This window comes from Lycorma delicatula, chromosome 4 (genome assembly GCF_047948215.1).
Source record: "Lycorma delicatula isolate Av1 chromosome 4, ASM4794821v1, whole genome shotgun sequence".
Classification (NCBI taxonomy): Eukaryota; Metazoa; Arthropoda; class Insecta; order Hemiptera; family Fulgoridae; genus Lycorma; species Lycorma delicatula.
The window spans coordinates 178,634,164-178,652,856 of record NC_134458.1 but is presented as its reverse complement, the minus strand read 5'-3'; the positions used below and the strand labels follow the sequence as shown (position 1 = coordinate 178,652,856).

The window sequence follows — 18,693 nt, the reverse complement described above, 5'->3', positions numbered from 1 at the left end:
TCGCGTATTAAAAGTAATTATAGTCCGTATAAAATTGGTTTGACACACAACGCCATATTGGTAAGTCGTGTTTTTAATCGGCTCCTAACGAATATGTTTGCCGGACTCCGTGGCGCGAGTGGTAATGTCTCGGACTTTAATCCGGTGGTTCCGAGTTGGAATCCCGGTCAGGCATGGCATTTTCATACGCTATAAATCATTCATATCATCTGAAGCAATGCATAACGGTGGTTAGAAAAAACAAAAAAAAACGAATACTTAGTTGTGTGGTTTCAGTGTTACTATTTGTGAATTTTGTTCTTTGCTTTTACATAGCAAAGAACGCTAAATGACCAAAAAACGATTGTTTGGTCATATATATGTAAAACAATAACCTAACAAAGGATTTTTTGGTCATTATGTAGGGATATTATTTTCTGTGTTTGGTTATTTCGACTTTTTTGTTTGCATAGTCTTAAGTCTATCTGGGCTATAAGAAAGTTGGGTGTTTTAATTTATTTACTGTAAGTCATCCTTCTTGGTGGCTTTTCTTTTTGTTTTGGAGTTTTTTTTTTTGTTTTTTTTTAATAAAATACAGATGTTTTAGCTGTTAAATATAATTCAAAGAAATTTGTTACTTAATCAGTTGTGATTTTGTTTACATTGGCAACGGCCATACGGGCTCTTTGTGATTGGTCGTTGTGTTTGACAGCGGCCATCTTGCATTGATTTGATTGGTTTTCCTTTGTTTACATTTCCATCTGATTTATTAGCCTCTTATTTATTAAAAAACTGTACAAATTAAAAATTGATAGATAGATTTATTAAAAATAGACGAAAACAATCTTTGATGCGGGTTATATATCGTGCTAAAATTTGAGCTCAATCGGTGCAGAACATTTTGAGTTTTTGAAGCGTACACAAACGAACATAACATTTTTATATATATAGATTTTTCATTTTTTTACAGATGAAAATACGAAAACCATACAAGCATACATTAGGGGAGAAAAACAACTTACATGCAAATATTTAATCGTTAGGAAATTTTGAGGTTAATATTTTTCCCTCTCGATATCTTCTCTTCCTTTATTCATTTAACAAAAATAATAATAAAACTGAATAGAAATAATGGCTCTAACACATAACACATTATGTGTTTGCTCATTATACATGTATATGTAATTGTTATGCGTTTTAAAAATTCCATATAGAAATTTATTTTAAGATTTTTATAAAAAAAGACTGATAAAATTTTGGATTAGATAAAACTAGTAAAGCAAAGAAATATCAAAATACGGGAGTTGGAGAAGGTTATTTTTTACAATTATGAATATTTTCCTTCAGTTTAAAATACATATATTTTAACTATTACGAGCTGCAATACTCGGTAACAGTTCTTATCTACTATCCGGAAAATGAAATCTTCAGTCAAAATTAACAAAAATGCACACAAAAAAGTTTAAAATTTCATTTTATTTAATACTTTTTACACAAAAAGTCTATTAATAGAATAGCATTAGACTAAAAAAAACTCTCTCTGCATGAATAGAAAAGGAAAACACATTTTGAATTTTAGAAAAGTTTCATCACTGAGAATTTTTCGTTAAAATCTTCCCTAGCCAGTAAATCATGTAAAAAAATTATTTTTTTAAAAAAGGGAACCCCCACGTTCCCTGATCGAAATGACAAAAGATAAGAAGTACCTTAGGAAAATTATTTCAAATTGTATTTTCATTCGTTAAATATTTTGTTTGTGTGTAAATTAGAAAAGCGTTTCGCAAAGAGAAAAGTGAATTTAATTTTTTATTCTACAATTGTTTTTTCTTTTTAATAAAAATGAAAGTAAATTAGTAGCTTGTGTCTTAATTTTTAAATAAACATAAAAACATGATAAAAAACGTAATCTAAACGAAGTTAAAAAGAAATTAATTACATATAAATTACACAGATAGCGCGCGTAACGAGAAATAATTCATTCCTACAAAAAAATACGATTCTAAATTATAGTTTTCAAATAATATTAAATAATCAGATGTTTCGCCATATCTGATGTGGACACCACATGACTTCCTTGTACGCCTATTAAATTGCATATACGCATTTTTAAAAGTACATAAAATTTTATTTCAATAACTTCTGATTTTTTCTTTTTTTTTCTTTTTTTATTGCTATTATTGAATTAATATTTATTGTAATTTTTTTTACAATCAGTTAATAATTATTAATAAATCAATTTATTTAAATTAAAAAAAAAGAAAGTTGGATTCGAACCGATGTGACTTCCCCTTGTAAGATCCAAATATTTCATTAATTAAACTTTTATAGGCTATAACTTTGGAACCAAAGAAAATAAGTACCGCATATGATATATCGTTGAAAAACTCTCAATGAGGGCTTATTACTGAAGTTGAGAAAAGGTCCAAATTCTAATTATTTTTGGATTTTCGGCTTTTCTGGACACTTTTGTTTCAATCGATTGCAATCAAAAGAGGAGGTGCACAACTAGATGTTATAACAGTCCTAAATCCAAAATTTCAACATCCTGCGGCTGATCGTTTTTGAATTATGCGAGATATATAAGTACAAACATACATACGTAAGTATAGACGTCACGCTGAAACTAGTCAAAATGGATTTAGGGACGGTCAAAATGGATATTTCCGTTGAAATTTATAAAATCGAAATTTTTCGCGATCACAACACTTCCCTTACTTCGCACAAGGAAGTAAAAAAAAAAACAATACATTTTCTATTAGGTACTTATAAAAGAGTTTACGTAATTTGGATAAATTGAATAAAAATATTTAATATTTTTTATTATGTTTTTAAATATCACAAGATTAAAATATGATGTGCTCTTAATTTGAACCGTGATTGATTGACTGATTTGCTGTATATTCCGAATGTCTAGAAATCTACTACATTCTTTTGATTTGGGGCCCTGAAAGATGCATCCTTTGTCCGTGTACTGTACCTAAAGCACTTTACATTTAGGTACCAGAGAGCTAAAATATGTTTTAAATTAGAACTCAGCAATAGAATATTGTTGAGGTTGGTGACAGTATAGAAGAATCTTTAGCATTAAAAAATAAAAGCTTCGACCAGATTTTGAACAATCAACCCTAAGGTTGATTGTAAGGTAACCCTAAGGTTAAACCTTACTGCTCGCCCAATAACTGAGTTATATGGATAAATAAATTTACGGCTTAAACCGTTCTCTATTTCAATAAAAAAAATGTATAAAAGAATCATACAAATCGGTCCAGTATTTCCTATAGTTTAGGTGAATGTCGATAAAAACAAAAAACGCAGACGTTCTAACCTATACGGTTCTACATCTATTAAAAAACTAAAAAGAATCTCCTGTCAGTTACCATTTTTCAGAGTAAGATCTAGGTATACAAAAACAGCAGAAACCCGAAAAACCTTTCCAGAAAAACTGCAATGTCGGTCTATTTCTTAATTGATTATGGTATCGAATTGAATTTTCTATAATCGATTTCTCGTCATAGAAATCTATAAACAAAATGTGTCGAAACGTAAATTCTGTATATTATGTCACAAACGTTTTTTTAAAAAAAAGTATTTTGATGTAATAACGTAAGATTATATTCATGAGCCGGGCGGGCGAGCAAGAAAAAGCTATACTGCACCAGAACGGACATTACATCAGCCTCGAAGTAACTTGATAACTAACTCGTTTTTCTTTTTGTTCATTAGTTCGACAAATATTGTTTATAAGTAAGCTATATTAACTACAAAATTCAACCCTCAAACAAAACTACTTTGATAGTTAAATAACTATTCTCATTTTTCTTCCAGTAAACTTTTCTAATACATATTCTCATCAATAACATGACCTGTAAACATAAATAAATATTGGAAAGAAAAAATATACATTTTGCTGTTGATTTCAGTAGCAGAAAAAGTGACTTTGTACCCGGGCGAAGTGGGTATAAAAGCTAGTTCATAAATAAAAATAACACTGAAAGTAAGAGATGTAAAATAATAAAAATAATCATTATTAACGAAGTTAACACATAGTTAAATTAGAAAAAAAATTGAAAATATACCTTAGTGTAATGAAATTAAATTCCACCTGTAAAAACGAAGATCCGTACATCAAAAAAAAATCGTAAAATAATACTGAGATATTGTAACACTCACAGTATTAAAATCCTTCGATAAATAGTTCCAATAATTCAAACAATAAAATTTAACTAATAATATTTATTTATTTATCGATTTATAAAAAATAAAAAACAAATACGGTAGAGATACGGCATTTCTTAAAAAAAGAAATTAAAGTATTTTACTTATCTAAAAATGCAATCAGGAATTGTTAAATTTAAAATCTAGCACATAACTGTTGCTAGATACATAACAAGTTAAAAATAACTGATTTTTTCGTTTTTGATCAAATACCTGAAATCTTTACATTATAATTTAGTAACAAATTGTTTACTTTTTTAAATACAGAAGAAAAAGCAGATATTCTCTATCGTCCTAATTAACCTAATTTTATATTATTAAATTCTTTAATGAATAGCAATAAAAGAAAATTGCTATTGTTAAATTAAAATTCAACGAAAATCATTAGAAGTTCATTGACGAAAAAATAAAAGTAAAATTGTTATTTACATTTTTAAGAATAACATACTTGTGTTGTAATTTATACTGTATATATAATTCAGTCGGCTGCAAAACACATAGAAATAAACTATAAATGCTTATTCAACATCGATAACACAAACATTACTCATCAAAGACTAAAAAGCGTTAATACGTGGATGCGCATTAGTGCTACGAAAGATAGCTTAAGTAGTATTGGGACTGCTAATAGCAAAGTGGAAGAGACAAGATTCCGCGACAGGACGTCATAGCTAAGAAGCCAATTCCTGTCTTGAAATTCAACCCTATCCCGCGCATAACTGAGATTTCTGAACAATGACAAATAATGCTTCTGGCAATAAGCCGATTTCACTTGCTTAGTGGTAGCATATTACTAACATTTATTCACACACAATATCAGTAAATAATATTTACATAACAATAAATAATTACAAAATGATATTTTGAATAATTTTTTTAAACGCAGTGGCAATCCCTTGAGTCAACATTTAAACATAAATTTGTTTCTATAAAAGTGGTTTCAAATTTTATGTCATTAAAAAATCGGTCAAAGTGGTGTCCCATAAATACGAGGGTTGTCCCAAAAAAAAATGCACAGTTCATCAGATTCAAAGAAAAAATTTATTTATATACCAAATCAAGTTTACAGCCCTTCAATATAATCCCCGCATGTGTAAATCACGCTCGTCAAAGATCTGATACTTTCTGAATTCCTTTCAGGAGACGATCTTTGTTGAGATATTGAATTTCTTGGGTCACGGGAGCCACTTTTTCAAACTGCTAAAACGAATTCCTCAGAGTAGTTTTTTCAGCATTAGAAAGAGATCGAATTCCGACGGACTCAAATCAGGGCTGTGTGGTGGATGGTAAAGCGTTTCACATGCAGAATCGACGAAAATATCAACGATAGAATAAGCAAAATGTGGACGCACATAGTCATGCAAAACTGAAACACCGCTGTCGATTTTTTCTGGTTCCAATTTTCGAAATTTCGGTCCAAAACTTTCCGAATGAAGTTTTTGTAGTAAGTAGCAGTCACACTACCACCATTTGGCACTCTGTCCGTATCAATAACATCCTATTTGTCGCAAATGAAAATCATCATTTCCTTCACCTTTGACTACAGTTTCTTTGTTCTCTGAGACTGTTGGCTCTTCCGAACACTGCTTTGTGACTTCAGTTCAGGTTGAAATTCACATATCCGTTTTTCATTAATAACAATATTAGATTCAAGTACTACTCGCCTTCTCTTTCAAAACGTGTAAACAGTTCTCGTGCAATTTCGAGACTCGTCGCTTTTTGCTACTCATTTAGTCTGAATGGAACCCATCGCGGTGCGATCTTTTTTTTGTGCAAATAATCCGCTAAAATGTGGTGTATGTAGTGTTTGGTATTTGGGTTTCATTTTCGACTTCTTTCACTGTCATGCGACGGTCTTGGTCGATCACTGTATACATTTGTATAACAACAGCAACGCTTATTTTGTCTGTAACGTGGTGTTGTTTACAGCAGTAGACAGTCGGGCCAGAGCGTGGCTCATCTGCTGTACGCCTTCTGGTCTCCTTAATTTTTTTTTATGCCGATACTCTACGGTGCTGCGATCTACAATAGCATCTCAACACATTTCCCGTAAAAATTGATAAATTATTGACACAGTAATCCCTCTTAAAGTATTGATTTGTTGTATGAACGTTACTCGAATTTTGTTACATGACCCGAGTTCATTTCTGTCTCGTCTTCGGACTGCACTGTCATCGTTACGCACCAAATAATCCCCAACAACTTACACGGTCTGTTTTGTGACACTTCATGCTATACACTGCCGATTGTCGCGAGTAGTTCAGTTTCTTTATTTTTTCATTTATCACTTCACCCACACTTTATAAAATACTGCATATCTACGAATTGTAATAAAAATATAATCAAACAATTTATAGGGGCTATAACCTTTTTTTTCTGTTTAGCCTCCAGGAATCACCGTAAGGGATTACTTCAGCGGATGATATGTATGAGTGTAAGTGAAGTGTAGTCTTGTGTAGTCTCAGGTTGACCATTTCTGAGGTCTGTGGTTGAAACCCAACCACCCAAAAACACCGGTATCCACGATATAGTATTCAAATCCGTATAGTTAATGCCTAGTAAACTGCCTTTACTAGGATTTGAACGTTGGAACTCTCGACTTCAAAATCAGCTGATTTGCGAAGACGCGTTCACCACTAGACCAACCCGGTGGGTTAGGGGCTCCTAACGTAATTCCTATTAAGTCTTGTCACTCAGAAAAAATAAAATTTTAAAAAGTGAGGAAACTTTTCAAATCGGTTCATTCGATCCTGAACTTATCAAACAAATCAACAGAAAAACATCTCTCTCTTGTTAGTACAGATTACTTTTTTTGTGATTTCATGAAAGCAAGTTCTAAATAAGCCCTTTACTTCTGTTTGTGTCTGTTTTATTGGAAGTCACGCAAAATTAGAGAAGTGATTTTTACGAAACCTTTAGAATAAAACTATTTTAGCTTCGGGAAAAATTTTAGCTATGTCTTAAGTTAAAATTTGAAAGGTGAATAAATATTTTTTTAAAGCTTTAATAGTTAGGTTAGAATTAACATTAAAAAAAATCACGAGAAAAAAAATTAATTCATAAAACTCTGTTATAATCTTTTGCAGGTTATTTTTTGTTTAATTTTGCACAAGGGCACCGATCTTCTTTTAAACTATTATTAACTTTTGTTTAAAATAAATAAGGGATTCGTCCCTTCTTAAAATCTTTTGAATTTTATACGCTCATAATATATTTTCGAAATATTTTTTTTTAAACAAAATTAAATAAATTTTCTTAAAACTTTGCTGGAAAAACAATTTTTAAAAGGACTATGATTTAACCGCTAAGGGACTATAACATTTAAAGGGACTGTGACATGATTTAACCGCTAAAGGTGTATTTTGTTAAACATTTTCATAAAGCAAATAGAATTTTAGAGATTTATAATAATTTGCCAAAACTGTTTATTTTTTATTCACATTCTTAAGGTGCTTTTTGTCATATTTCCCTAAGAGAAAAAGGAGATAGAATTCAATTTGAAAACATTTCTTAGAAAGATTTTTAAATTTTTTACGAGGCTCCCAATCCCCCACCACATAACGGGAAAATCTATACTTATTTTACTTCTATAGGATTCGTTTTACCAAACTATTTCACGAGTTAAAAATAAATAATTTTTATAAATCATATTCATAGAGATCACATTTAGAAACTCAAAAGAGTGCTTTTTCTGTGATAAAGAGATATTATTTGTTTTATCGGGGTAGAACAGATGTTCACAACCTAAAATAGATCTTGAGAAATCTTTGCGTAGAGGTTTAACTCGTTTGGTGACCTCATTATGCAAATCATTTCTTTCTAAATCCCACACCTTCCCTCACAATTGGTTCGTTTCGTCCGCGATAACGTTCCGTGGATTTTTATTACATTTCATTAGATCCGTAGAAAAAATGTAAAATCTGGTTGAGTTAATGGGTCCTTGGGTCCTGAGAAAGACGACAAACTAATCAGATCAGAGATTAATTGTCCTCTCTTGCTTTCTCCCTTTCCTTGTTCGTTATTCCTTTCTCTTTGAATGAATGTCAAAGTTTGTTAAGTCAATGGACATAGCTCCATCCGTGGTATTGTATAGTGAACTATCTACATCTTCCAAAAGCGAGCAGAAAGTTACTTCTTTATTGGGGCTCACTGAGGTGGGAAGCCTCATTTTTTTTTTTTTTTTGCTTGAATTCTCAAACGACTCTTTGTTAACTACCCGGTGATTGCACAAAAATTCAAACTGGCGACTGAGATGAGTACTGGAGAAAGCCAGAATCCTTACCTCCATGTTAAATTGACTGAACCTTAATATTGTGTTTTAGTTAGTATTTTTTTTTTTTTTTTTTTTTTTTTTTTTTTTAACGACGGCTCTGCATATTAACCGAGGCAGAGTCCGGCGACATTGTTTCCTATTTCGTAATTGTAAAAAAAGCTCATATCACGATAGGATACACTTATCGGATAAAGACCAGATTCTCTTTTAGTTCATACATGCATTCAAAACAGTTATATATCTATTACGCAAACACACATGCACGCGCAAGCATGTACGCAAAGCGTATATGTATAAAGTTACAATTACAACAAAAAGCTCGCTTTCAACAACATTTACAGCACGATGTACACAAACCGTTATGTAGCAGTTAGCTAAAAGAAACATTGGAGCACATGTCATAAAGTAAGGAATTTGTACTTCAACCTGGTGGTGCGACTCATATGTGGTTAGCTAAATAAAGAGTACTTCACAGCGATTATTTCGAACTGTCTATTCAAAAGGCAATACAGAATTTTTAATATAACGAAATTTATTCTTGATGATGATCATCCACCATTGTTACATGAATGATTACTGTATTATAATATTTTATTAATTCGTTTGATAACTTCTCTTTTTACAATCATAAATTAAGGATTAAAATTACTTTTGATGATTATACTATGATATTTCTTTCAAAATTAAAAAAAATATTACCAATATAATTAACGTTAATTAATGAAATTTACAATAATTTTACAAATTTAAACAAATATATAACAAAGATTTTACAAACAAAAAGAATATAAAATTTTAAATAATTTATAACTCAATAAATTAATTATAAAACCATGTTTGAAATATTTAAGACAACGCCCTTAATTAATTACTCTACTATATTACAAAATTAAGAAATAAATACCAGAAAATTTTCATTATTCTAAAGTACTGCATGAAAAAGTCACTAATTACATGCCAACATAAATATAATTTTTTACATTACCTATTACAGGGTAATAAATAGTTAACTATTACAGGGGTAGAAAAAAAGCGAACTTTATACTGTATGGTCAATAAATTAACCACATTGTAACAATGGAATTATTAACCTAGTATACAGATATTTGTACACACACGTACAGTAGCCTCCACGTAACGGCGAGCTTGGATGACCAGCCCGATTAACCGAGGCAGAGTCCGGCGACATTGTTCCCTATTTCGTAATTGTAAAAAAAGGTCATATCACGATAGGATACACTTATCAGATAAAGCCCAGATTCTCTTTTAGTTCAAACATGCATTGCTATACTACTGTTCTTTGAAACATTGGCACACGATTATTAGTCATCTCATAGTAGAATAAACAAGATGCATGATACGTTGGGTAGTAATCGTCGCCACACCAAGCCACTTGGGCCACTGGCGGCGACTGTACTGTAATCTTTGTTTATTTTTCAAATTAATCAGACAAATTAATTCAGATTACAGATTCTTAATTATGTATTTTTGTTTTACTTATATTAATTAGATATTTAGTTTTTAATTTTTTTTTCCATAACAATTTTGTAGTAAATAAACCGTTTATTTTCAACAAACTGTTAAAAAAAATTATTACTTTGTTGAACATCTTTTTTTTGTCTTTTTTTTCCGATGAGTCTGAGGAACCCCATTTACGGGAAAAGTGTCGGGCTTAATAACAGGTTCCACAAGATGTTATTAAATGTGCATATGAATGCTGCGTCCTACTGACTAAACCTCATACCTCATCGATTTTCCCCTCCCGCGGCCGGTCCAGCAATTAAGTAATTCTCAGCCCCGGAAGATGTCTTTGAGCTCAGGGGTTCAGGAGTCCCCGTGCTTCATCGTCACCGTCCATTCATGCAAGCACGGAAGAACGGCGGCCCGCAGAAGGCTGTCCTTCCCCCTCGCTCACAGGTTAAGCTCTTTTTTCTGGCTCTTGGCTACTTAGGCTATCAGAACAAAGTAATAATAGCCCCTTCTCCTGCCCTCTGCATCCTTACGCTAAAGAACAACCGTGGCAAATTCGTCGAAAGTCATCCAGTTGCTGGGTGAGTCTAGGATGTGTGACAGCAGGTCCTCCGGTAGAAGATCAACGATACCGGCTTCCGTACGTGGACGCACCACTCTGGACGGTGGAACAGGGTGTGTTCCGCTGTGTCTTGAGCCTGGCAGAACATGCACGTAGGGGAGTTGCGCCTGCCAATCCTATGCAGGAACGACTCGAAATTCCCATGCCCCGTGAATAGCTGGGTAATGTGGAAATTCACATTTTCATGCCCTCTGTTGGTTCACATGTCAAGGTCAGTGATAAGTTTTCTAGTCCATTCTGAGCATCCTCCAGCTCTCCATCTGTCCTTCCAACTACTGATGGTATTACCTCTCGCCTCGGACTTATCCCTGCCGGCGTATCTTTGAACCCGCTCATTAATCTACAAGTCCACAGGAGGGACGACCGCCAGAACGCATGCCACGTCGTACGAGACCGTCCTGTACGCTGATATTATACCCAGTAGGGATCTCCTGTGGACTCTCTCCAGTCTCGTTAGGTTTCCCTGAACTCTATTCGCCCCATGAAAAACTGGGGCCGCGTACAGCAGGGCAGAAGTGATGGTTGACATGATAACCCTGCGCTTAGAGGCCCTTGATGCAACCCTGGAGGACATTAATCGATTCAGGGCCTTCAGAGTCCTCTCTGCTTTGTCACAAGTTTCCTGTACGTGCACACTAAAGTTACAAGATTGGTCAATTGTGACCCCCGGATATCTGACCTTATGTTTGGGTTGTAAAATGTGATCCCCCAATCTCAAAGTGATGTATCTAACTCTTCTTCTACCAGTCAGGGTTATGTATTCACTTTTCCCTGGCGCCAGTTCCAGGCCATAATCATCCATCCAGCCTTCATTAGCTACCAAAGCCGAATTACCACATGCCTCAAGCTCATCCTCCGTACGACCTTCGACTAAAACCGCAATTGCGTTGGCATAGGCGATGATTTCGGTCCCCCCCGGCATTTGAAGTCAAAGAACACCATCATATGCGATAACCCATAGCAGGGGCCCCGTCACAAACCTCTGCGGGATCCTCCAAACATCGGAAGGAAAGACCTCCACTCTGAGTATCCGCCGTGAACATCTAACTCTTATAATAGGTCACGCGATAAATTAAATCGTATAAAAGACTGCCTATTGAAACCAAATTGTTATTTTTTCTACTATATTTTTTACGTTTTTGGTTCATGACAGTAGGGGATGAAAATTAATTAGTAATATAAGTTTTTTAAATAAAAAAACTAAATCAGAAACTTCAAGGTGAGTCACTGAGTTGACTCAAGTTTTTCATGTAAAGATTTTTGTAAATCTTAACGTTTAATGACCTCTCCAACCAGAAAACACTCACTTTAGCATTGAGAAACTCCGGAAAAATGCGTGCACTTACGTATGTACGGAACTTGATAGGTCATGTAGCTCAAAGTTTTTATCAAGGGTAGGTAAATTTTTCATATAATTTAATGACCCATAGATAGGTAAGATATTTTCTAATAGTATTTGGTCGAATTCGAACCCCCATAAGGAGGTAGTGGTCAGATTCTTGTACTAATTAGATAATTTTCTAACATTAGTATACCACTTCGGTTTATATATTTGGGTTATTTCATTTAAGGGTGAGAGGATAAAGCCATTTTTTCCTTTATTTGTAAGTTATCGCTTAATTTGATATTTTCAAATTGAATGAACCGAATTTTACGAAATTTTGTACTATAACTTCTGAATATAGATCAATGTTGCCATTTATTTTGGTTATAATTGTGTATAAAGGAAACACAGCCACCATGGATCCTGAATCTCCAAATTTTACAGAGTAGAATAATGTTATACGTAATTACCTTTAATAACCTTTTAGACTTTTGCTTCGTGTTGTCACCTATCGGATCCTAACTTGAAAAGGTGACAGAAAAAGATTTGTTTTCACTTTTTTCATGTACCGTAAAAGTGTCATTTGTAATTTATCGGCTAGGATAGGTTACATATTTTTTTAATTTACTAGAGTTAATTCTGAGATTAGTCGATTAAAGAAATTGAGCTAGACTACACGTAAGACTAATTAAATATTTCGATAATAGTTTGTTATGAAATTTTGAATTTCGCATAGTGAATTTGGTGTCAAAAATGTAACCGTTATAAAGTTTTTGAGTCTGCTTTTTCAAATTTGGTTCCGTTTCTCTTTTAAAAATTTCGTTTCTAAATGGATGTAAACATCGTTAAATAATAAACATGTATCAAAACTAATCATAAAAATTTATGTCGTGGAATTTTAATTTTTCAGAATTTTTACAAAAACTGTAGTAATGTGTATAAAATAAAGTAGAATGATTTTTAAAATGTTATAATTAACTGAAGATTACAAGTAAAATAAGATAATTAATTTGTTTTTTTCTTATCGAAAAACATCGTTTTATATAAGACTAAAAAAATAAATAAAATCAAGTTAAAATAAACTGCTATTTTCTGAGGTTATAACTTTAGAAAGATATATTATAATGCATTGAAAAGCAATTTAATATTGTAGCATAAGGCTTAGAAATAAATTTTAAGCTGCGTCTCTAAGGGTTTACACCAGCTATACGTGCAGTTAAATATGACTCATAAATGTATCACGTCGTAATCAACGTGTAAAAGGTTATTTTTCCCAGATGGAATTTAATTTCTCTGATATTCCCTTTAGTTCCATCCTATGATAATACAAATAATATACTAAACAAATGAAAAATGATGGTCTATAAGAAAACTATCTATTAAACACACGATATGATTATGTGGGTAAAAGGTGAGGTATAATCGATTAGTTTAAGAGCTATCCCGTTATAAACAAAACGCGTGGCGTTGTAATAGACTGTCCCAAAAGTTACGCGTACAAATAAACAGTAAATAATATAAGAATGATTCATTTATTATTTGGCGCCGACTAAATCGAGTTATTTACGAATTAATTGCATGGCAGCTACATTTATTCACTGTTGACAAAAACACGATAGATGATAAAGTATTATAAACACCGGTGAAGAGTAACAAATCAAGTCACCCGGTACATTACTGCATTAACACAATCGTACACGCTGCAATAAAATCTCACAGCTACAAACAATAGCTGGAATAGCTCTTACTCTGAACATATTACACTAAATTCAATTATGATTCGGAGCATTATTAAGCCTGTAGAACCTTTTCGATTAAATGTTAGTCTATTTAAAAATACAATAACCGAAAATATTGTTATCCAAGGTATTCTTATCATGCGTCAAACAAAAAGTCCCTTATTAAAGAATGGAATGGGTTATGGATCTGGCATTCTTTAATAGGTTTAAAAAATAGTAATAATAAAAAATTACACTATTTTTTTTTCTTTAGATAACGTATAATAAAATAAATACGGAAATAATCTCGGTTCAAAGAGCATAAATAACTTTTTAATTTATCACACTGAAAAAGAAGGCTGTTTGTTCTATCAATTCCGACTGTTTAACTGTTTAAAGTTTATAATTGGGTGTAATTCTGAGGTAATAAGAAGTAAAAAAATTACTACAAGGTGTTTTAGTTCGGTTTATGACTACCGCAATTTTTCCGTTTTTGTAAATTTGGTTACTTAAAATTCAAAAAACGAAACCATTAATGGAAAAACTGTTTTCGCCGTCGTTTTTCAGGTAAACTTTTACATTAAAATCATGTATTACATGTCCATTTCTATTCTAAAAAAAAAGTTTGATCCAATGTGGCGGATTCAAGAAGGTGGATAAAAATTTCAAACTCACCGTAAAGTAGTAATTTAGTAACTTACAATATACTGTAACTTGCGATACATTAATAACTATTACTAGTGTACTAACAATATATTATTAATCTGGTGTAATAACTGAAAAAATAAAAAGTAAAATAAATGTGGTATATAAGCACATTTAGAAACAGAAATAAAATAAGTTTATTTTTTATTATATTTTTTAAAAACAATACCTTTCAATTGTGTGAAAAAAAGCGTTCATGAGATACGCAAAGTTTATAAAAGTGCATCTTAATTAAATCAAGAAATAATGTTGACTACGGTGCCAAAGCTAAGTTTCTTTGGAATGAGATTACATATATATATATATACTGTGTGTGTGCGCGCGCGCGTGTGTGTCCCACGAAGAGATAAACGCTTTTGATTTAGTATTACTCGCCCATTCCCCCATCTAAAAGAGATGATAATTAGAACTAAAATAATTAAAAACCAGTTAGATAATAAGTCATGGTTATGACTAAATTATTAACTTACTTTATTCAATTTGAACAGCTGTATAACAATACATCATCTGTTTTTAATCATCTTATATGCTGTTAACGGTTTTACATATAATGGCAGACTCAGAAATGATATTAACCAGGGAATGAATATAACAAAAATAAATGATTTAGTTAATATTATAAACAGGAATAATTAACGAGAATATGTAAAGAGGATGTGGTATAGAGGATGTAAGAATCTGTTAACTTACAAGCCAAAATAAAAGATTTTTTCCTGGTCGCAGAACGACGTGTCGTTATCAGCGCCCGGACACAATATTACTACAGTAAGCAATTCAGGTAAACATCTAACTTAAAAATTTAGAAAGACAATATAGAATAATTAAAATCAGCAATTAAACCGCGCATAAATGACCGAAACACATTACAGGAATAAACAAAATGAAAGGGAATATTGACAGAGCTCGATAGCGCTGAATTGTCTGAACGGTCGTACGATCTAATCGTTGTTTGGCGATGATACCGATAACTTCATTTTTTATTTTTTTTAATAATAATTTCAGAGTATTATAACTTAGGATTTTAATGTTTTAACGTACAGGAAAGTAAGTTCGGAGAAGAATTCAGAAAAAAGAGATTACACGGTTATATGTTGTACAGTAAACAACCTCTACTGGGTAGTAGACAATTTTTATTGTAGACATTCCCAAATTTCAGAGGACCTTAGCAGATTTTCTGTAGCGTCTTTATACAATTTTCTTCATTCTTTTTCTTAATCAAGAAACAGTTATTCGCTTTTCTTCTTTCCAAAGATTTTTTTTGGATTCAGACATCGATGAAAGCCTCATGATAGCCATGTTTTAAATAAAAATAAGTAAAAAAAACTGACTTAGAAAAAACTATAATAAAAAATAATCAATAATACTTGATTTAATATCAGTTTTTAAAATCGGCGTCAAATTAGAGGTTTATTAAGTTGATAGGTTTTAATAAAGCGCCGAACTCTTTAAAAATAAAAAATTAAAATATTTTTAATTTTGACTGCGGTTTTTGTAGTCCAATTCTATTATTTTTAAATGTGTGATATAAGAACTTTTAAAAAAATGTTTAAGTACCTTAAGATAATGAATCTTTCAAAAAAAAATTAGCCGTATTTTTTCAATTATTTCATCAAATCAAAATGCGTCTTTTTATAATTCTTTTGACAAGAGAATAAATAAGGTTTCAAGATTAATTATAATATTTATTTTATTATTATTATTATTTTTTTTTTTTTTATAAAGAGAGAAGGGTTTTTCCACTCACTTTATGGCGGAGAGTATAAAATTAGATATAGGTTATACAGGAAAAAAATATATTAAGCTCTACGCAAATGCTAAACAATTTCAGCAACATCTTTGGAAGATTCTTATTAAATTTATTTTATTTTGAACAAGACTCCTGTTTACGTAAATTGATAAACTATAAAAAATATTGCAGGTAATTCTGTTAATAGATCGGTAAATATGATATTTAATCATGAAATAGCACAATAAAATTGCAAATTCTTTTATTAAAAATTTGCGTGTGCGACACCAATTAATTCTATAATTAATTTAAAATATTAAATAAATTTTCTCAATTACTTAATTGTTATGTCATCATACAATTTAAATTAAAAAACATAACTAGATAATTAAACGAATAAAGATAATAATGAATGAACGATCCTAGGAAACGGAACGAGTAAAGTAATAATAAAAAAAAGGGAATGGAAAGTCCGGTTATAAAGACAATAGATAAAAAAAAGAGAGTGAATTGGCGTGATGAACACGCCTTCTACTTCTCTTCCATCTAATTTTATACAATATTAGGTTGGCAAGACTGTGTAAACAAAACTGAAAACCAACCAGTTTGAAATTGAAATCCGTGCGTGCAGTGTCACCGTCGATATTATTATGCTAGTGTTTTGTAAAAGCTTCTGTATCATTTTTTATATAAAGTTAACGATATTAATAAATTATAACACCTGCACCGACGTAAATGATAAATATGTAACTAATAATAAATCGAGTCATTATAACATTGAAGATTGTTCAATAAATAAAATCGATAGATCGATCTTCATTGATATTAGCAAATATTGTTTAAACGGTATATGTTTACCGAAATGTTGCCAAAGAGAAGAAATATTAAGCAAAAATAAAACATGTCAGAACGATTACAAATCATTAACATTTTTAAACGATGTAAAGTCGTACATGACTACAGATTCTACCGTAAAAAATACAACGATAAAAAAAATGTATAATTTAATAAAAGGTTTTCCAAAATGTAATGCAGGAAAATATTTATTAGATCCGGATGACGGTGATTATTTTAAGATATTAAATACGGGTTCATTAATGGATTTACAAACAAATAAAACAACTGACGTTATAAATTACTGTTTAGAATTTTTTGAATCGTCCAATTTAGTAATCGCATTAGTATGTTTCTCATCATCGACAGAAAATTTTCCGATAGGAATGCTTGTATCATCTGTCTTTTGTATTTCTACATTTTTCGTTTATGCAATATTATCAGAATTAAGAAATCTTCACGGACTTTGTTTAATGTGCCATGTTTCAATGCTTGCTACTGGATATATAATTTTATCAATTTTAAATTTACAACAATTTGGAGTAGTAGTCGACAAGAGTTTATGCCTTCCTTTAGGTAAGCAATATTAAATATTTTAAAATTAAGTAATTATTTTAATATCAAATTATATAATCATATCATTTACTTAAAAAATATTATTGTATATATTTTTCTTCACATAAAAAAACCACATCCGTATTTATATAAGAAAAATAGTTTATTGAAATCTGTAATTTTATCGGCGTAATCCAATTTTTATTTTACCTAAATTAACGTAATAAAATAAACCTAAAAAAAAAATTAAAAGCCACTGAAAAAAAGTTCAACGCCCACTTTTGAAAATCTGTTCTAAATTAAAAAAAAAAAAAAAAAAAAAAAAAAAAAAAAACTTACTAAAGGTTAATTTTTCACTTATTCAAAAAATAAACATTATAGAAGAATTAAAAATGAATTTTCTTTTTAAGTCGAAATTACTTTTATTAAAAGATTTATTTTAATTTTAATCCAGATAGGACATAAGGATAGGACAAGAAGTATTGCTGGGATGAAAAAAAGGAACTCGTCTGCAAAATGCCCAAAAACACGAGGTATCAACGACTTTATAGAAATAAAAAAAGGAATGCACGAAACGACGTAGACTGTTATTAAGCGTGAGCTAAGACTCTCGGGAATGCGATTGTTTAGCCTTACTATCTATTTAAACATGTACATTTACTACGCTATCCATATATCCTTAAATGTCATTCGCGATAAAACTGCTAATATAACATTACACTTTATCAATTTAATACTAAGCAATGACGACAAAAAGAAAATTGAAAAATATCTTTAAATCGTCCACGACATATAATGTAATCTTTCGTTTAAAAGATATTCCATTTATGTTATCAAAAGAAAACTTACACTTTCTACCGAAATTTCCTCTTCGAAATGTAATATAATAGAGTAAAACCTCCCCAAAACAGAATCTGACGGGACCGAGTAAGAATTCCGTTTTGAAGAGATTTCCGTCTTGCAGTTTTTAAAAATCGAGCAAATTTATCATGAGGTCTGTGCTATGAATTATACAAATGTAAAATGAAGTTAGACAAGGATAAACGTTTAGAATAATCGGGAAATTGTATTGCATATAGAGAAAATCAACCACTAATTTTCAAAAATTGTTCAGTTACACTAAAAGAGAGTGTTTTTTTTTTTTTTTACAAGTTAGTAATTATTCATTTGTTACGTTTAATTAGAAGATATATACTTAGCTTTAAACACAAGATGATCTCACACTAATTCTAAAATAGTCAAGTCTAATTTTGTTTCAATAATTTACTCTTG

The 18,693-nt window shown here is 31.1% G+C and overlaps 1 protein-coding gene across 2 annotated transcripts in view; it reads left to right on the top strand.

The window, feature by feature from the left end:
• LOC142324112 (G-protein coupled receptor Mth2-like) overlaps positions 1–18,693 on the top strand; it is a 142,057-nt gene that overhangs the window by 26,380 nt on the left and 96,984 nt on the right. The window contains exon 1 of one of the 2 annotated variants that reach the window (XM_075364776.1): positions 16,657–17,442. The exons of the other annotated variant lie outside the window; for it this stretch is intronic. Coding sequence (XP_075220891.1) covers positions 16,683–17,442 — 760 coding nt within the window. The 5' untranslated portion in view covers positions 16,657–16,682. Of the gene's footprint in view, positions 1–16,656; positions 17,443–18,693 lie in introns of those variants that run through there. 2 annotated transcript variants of the gene reach the window in all.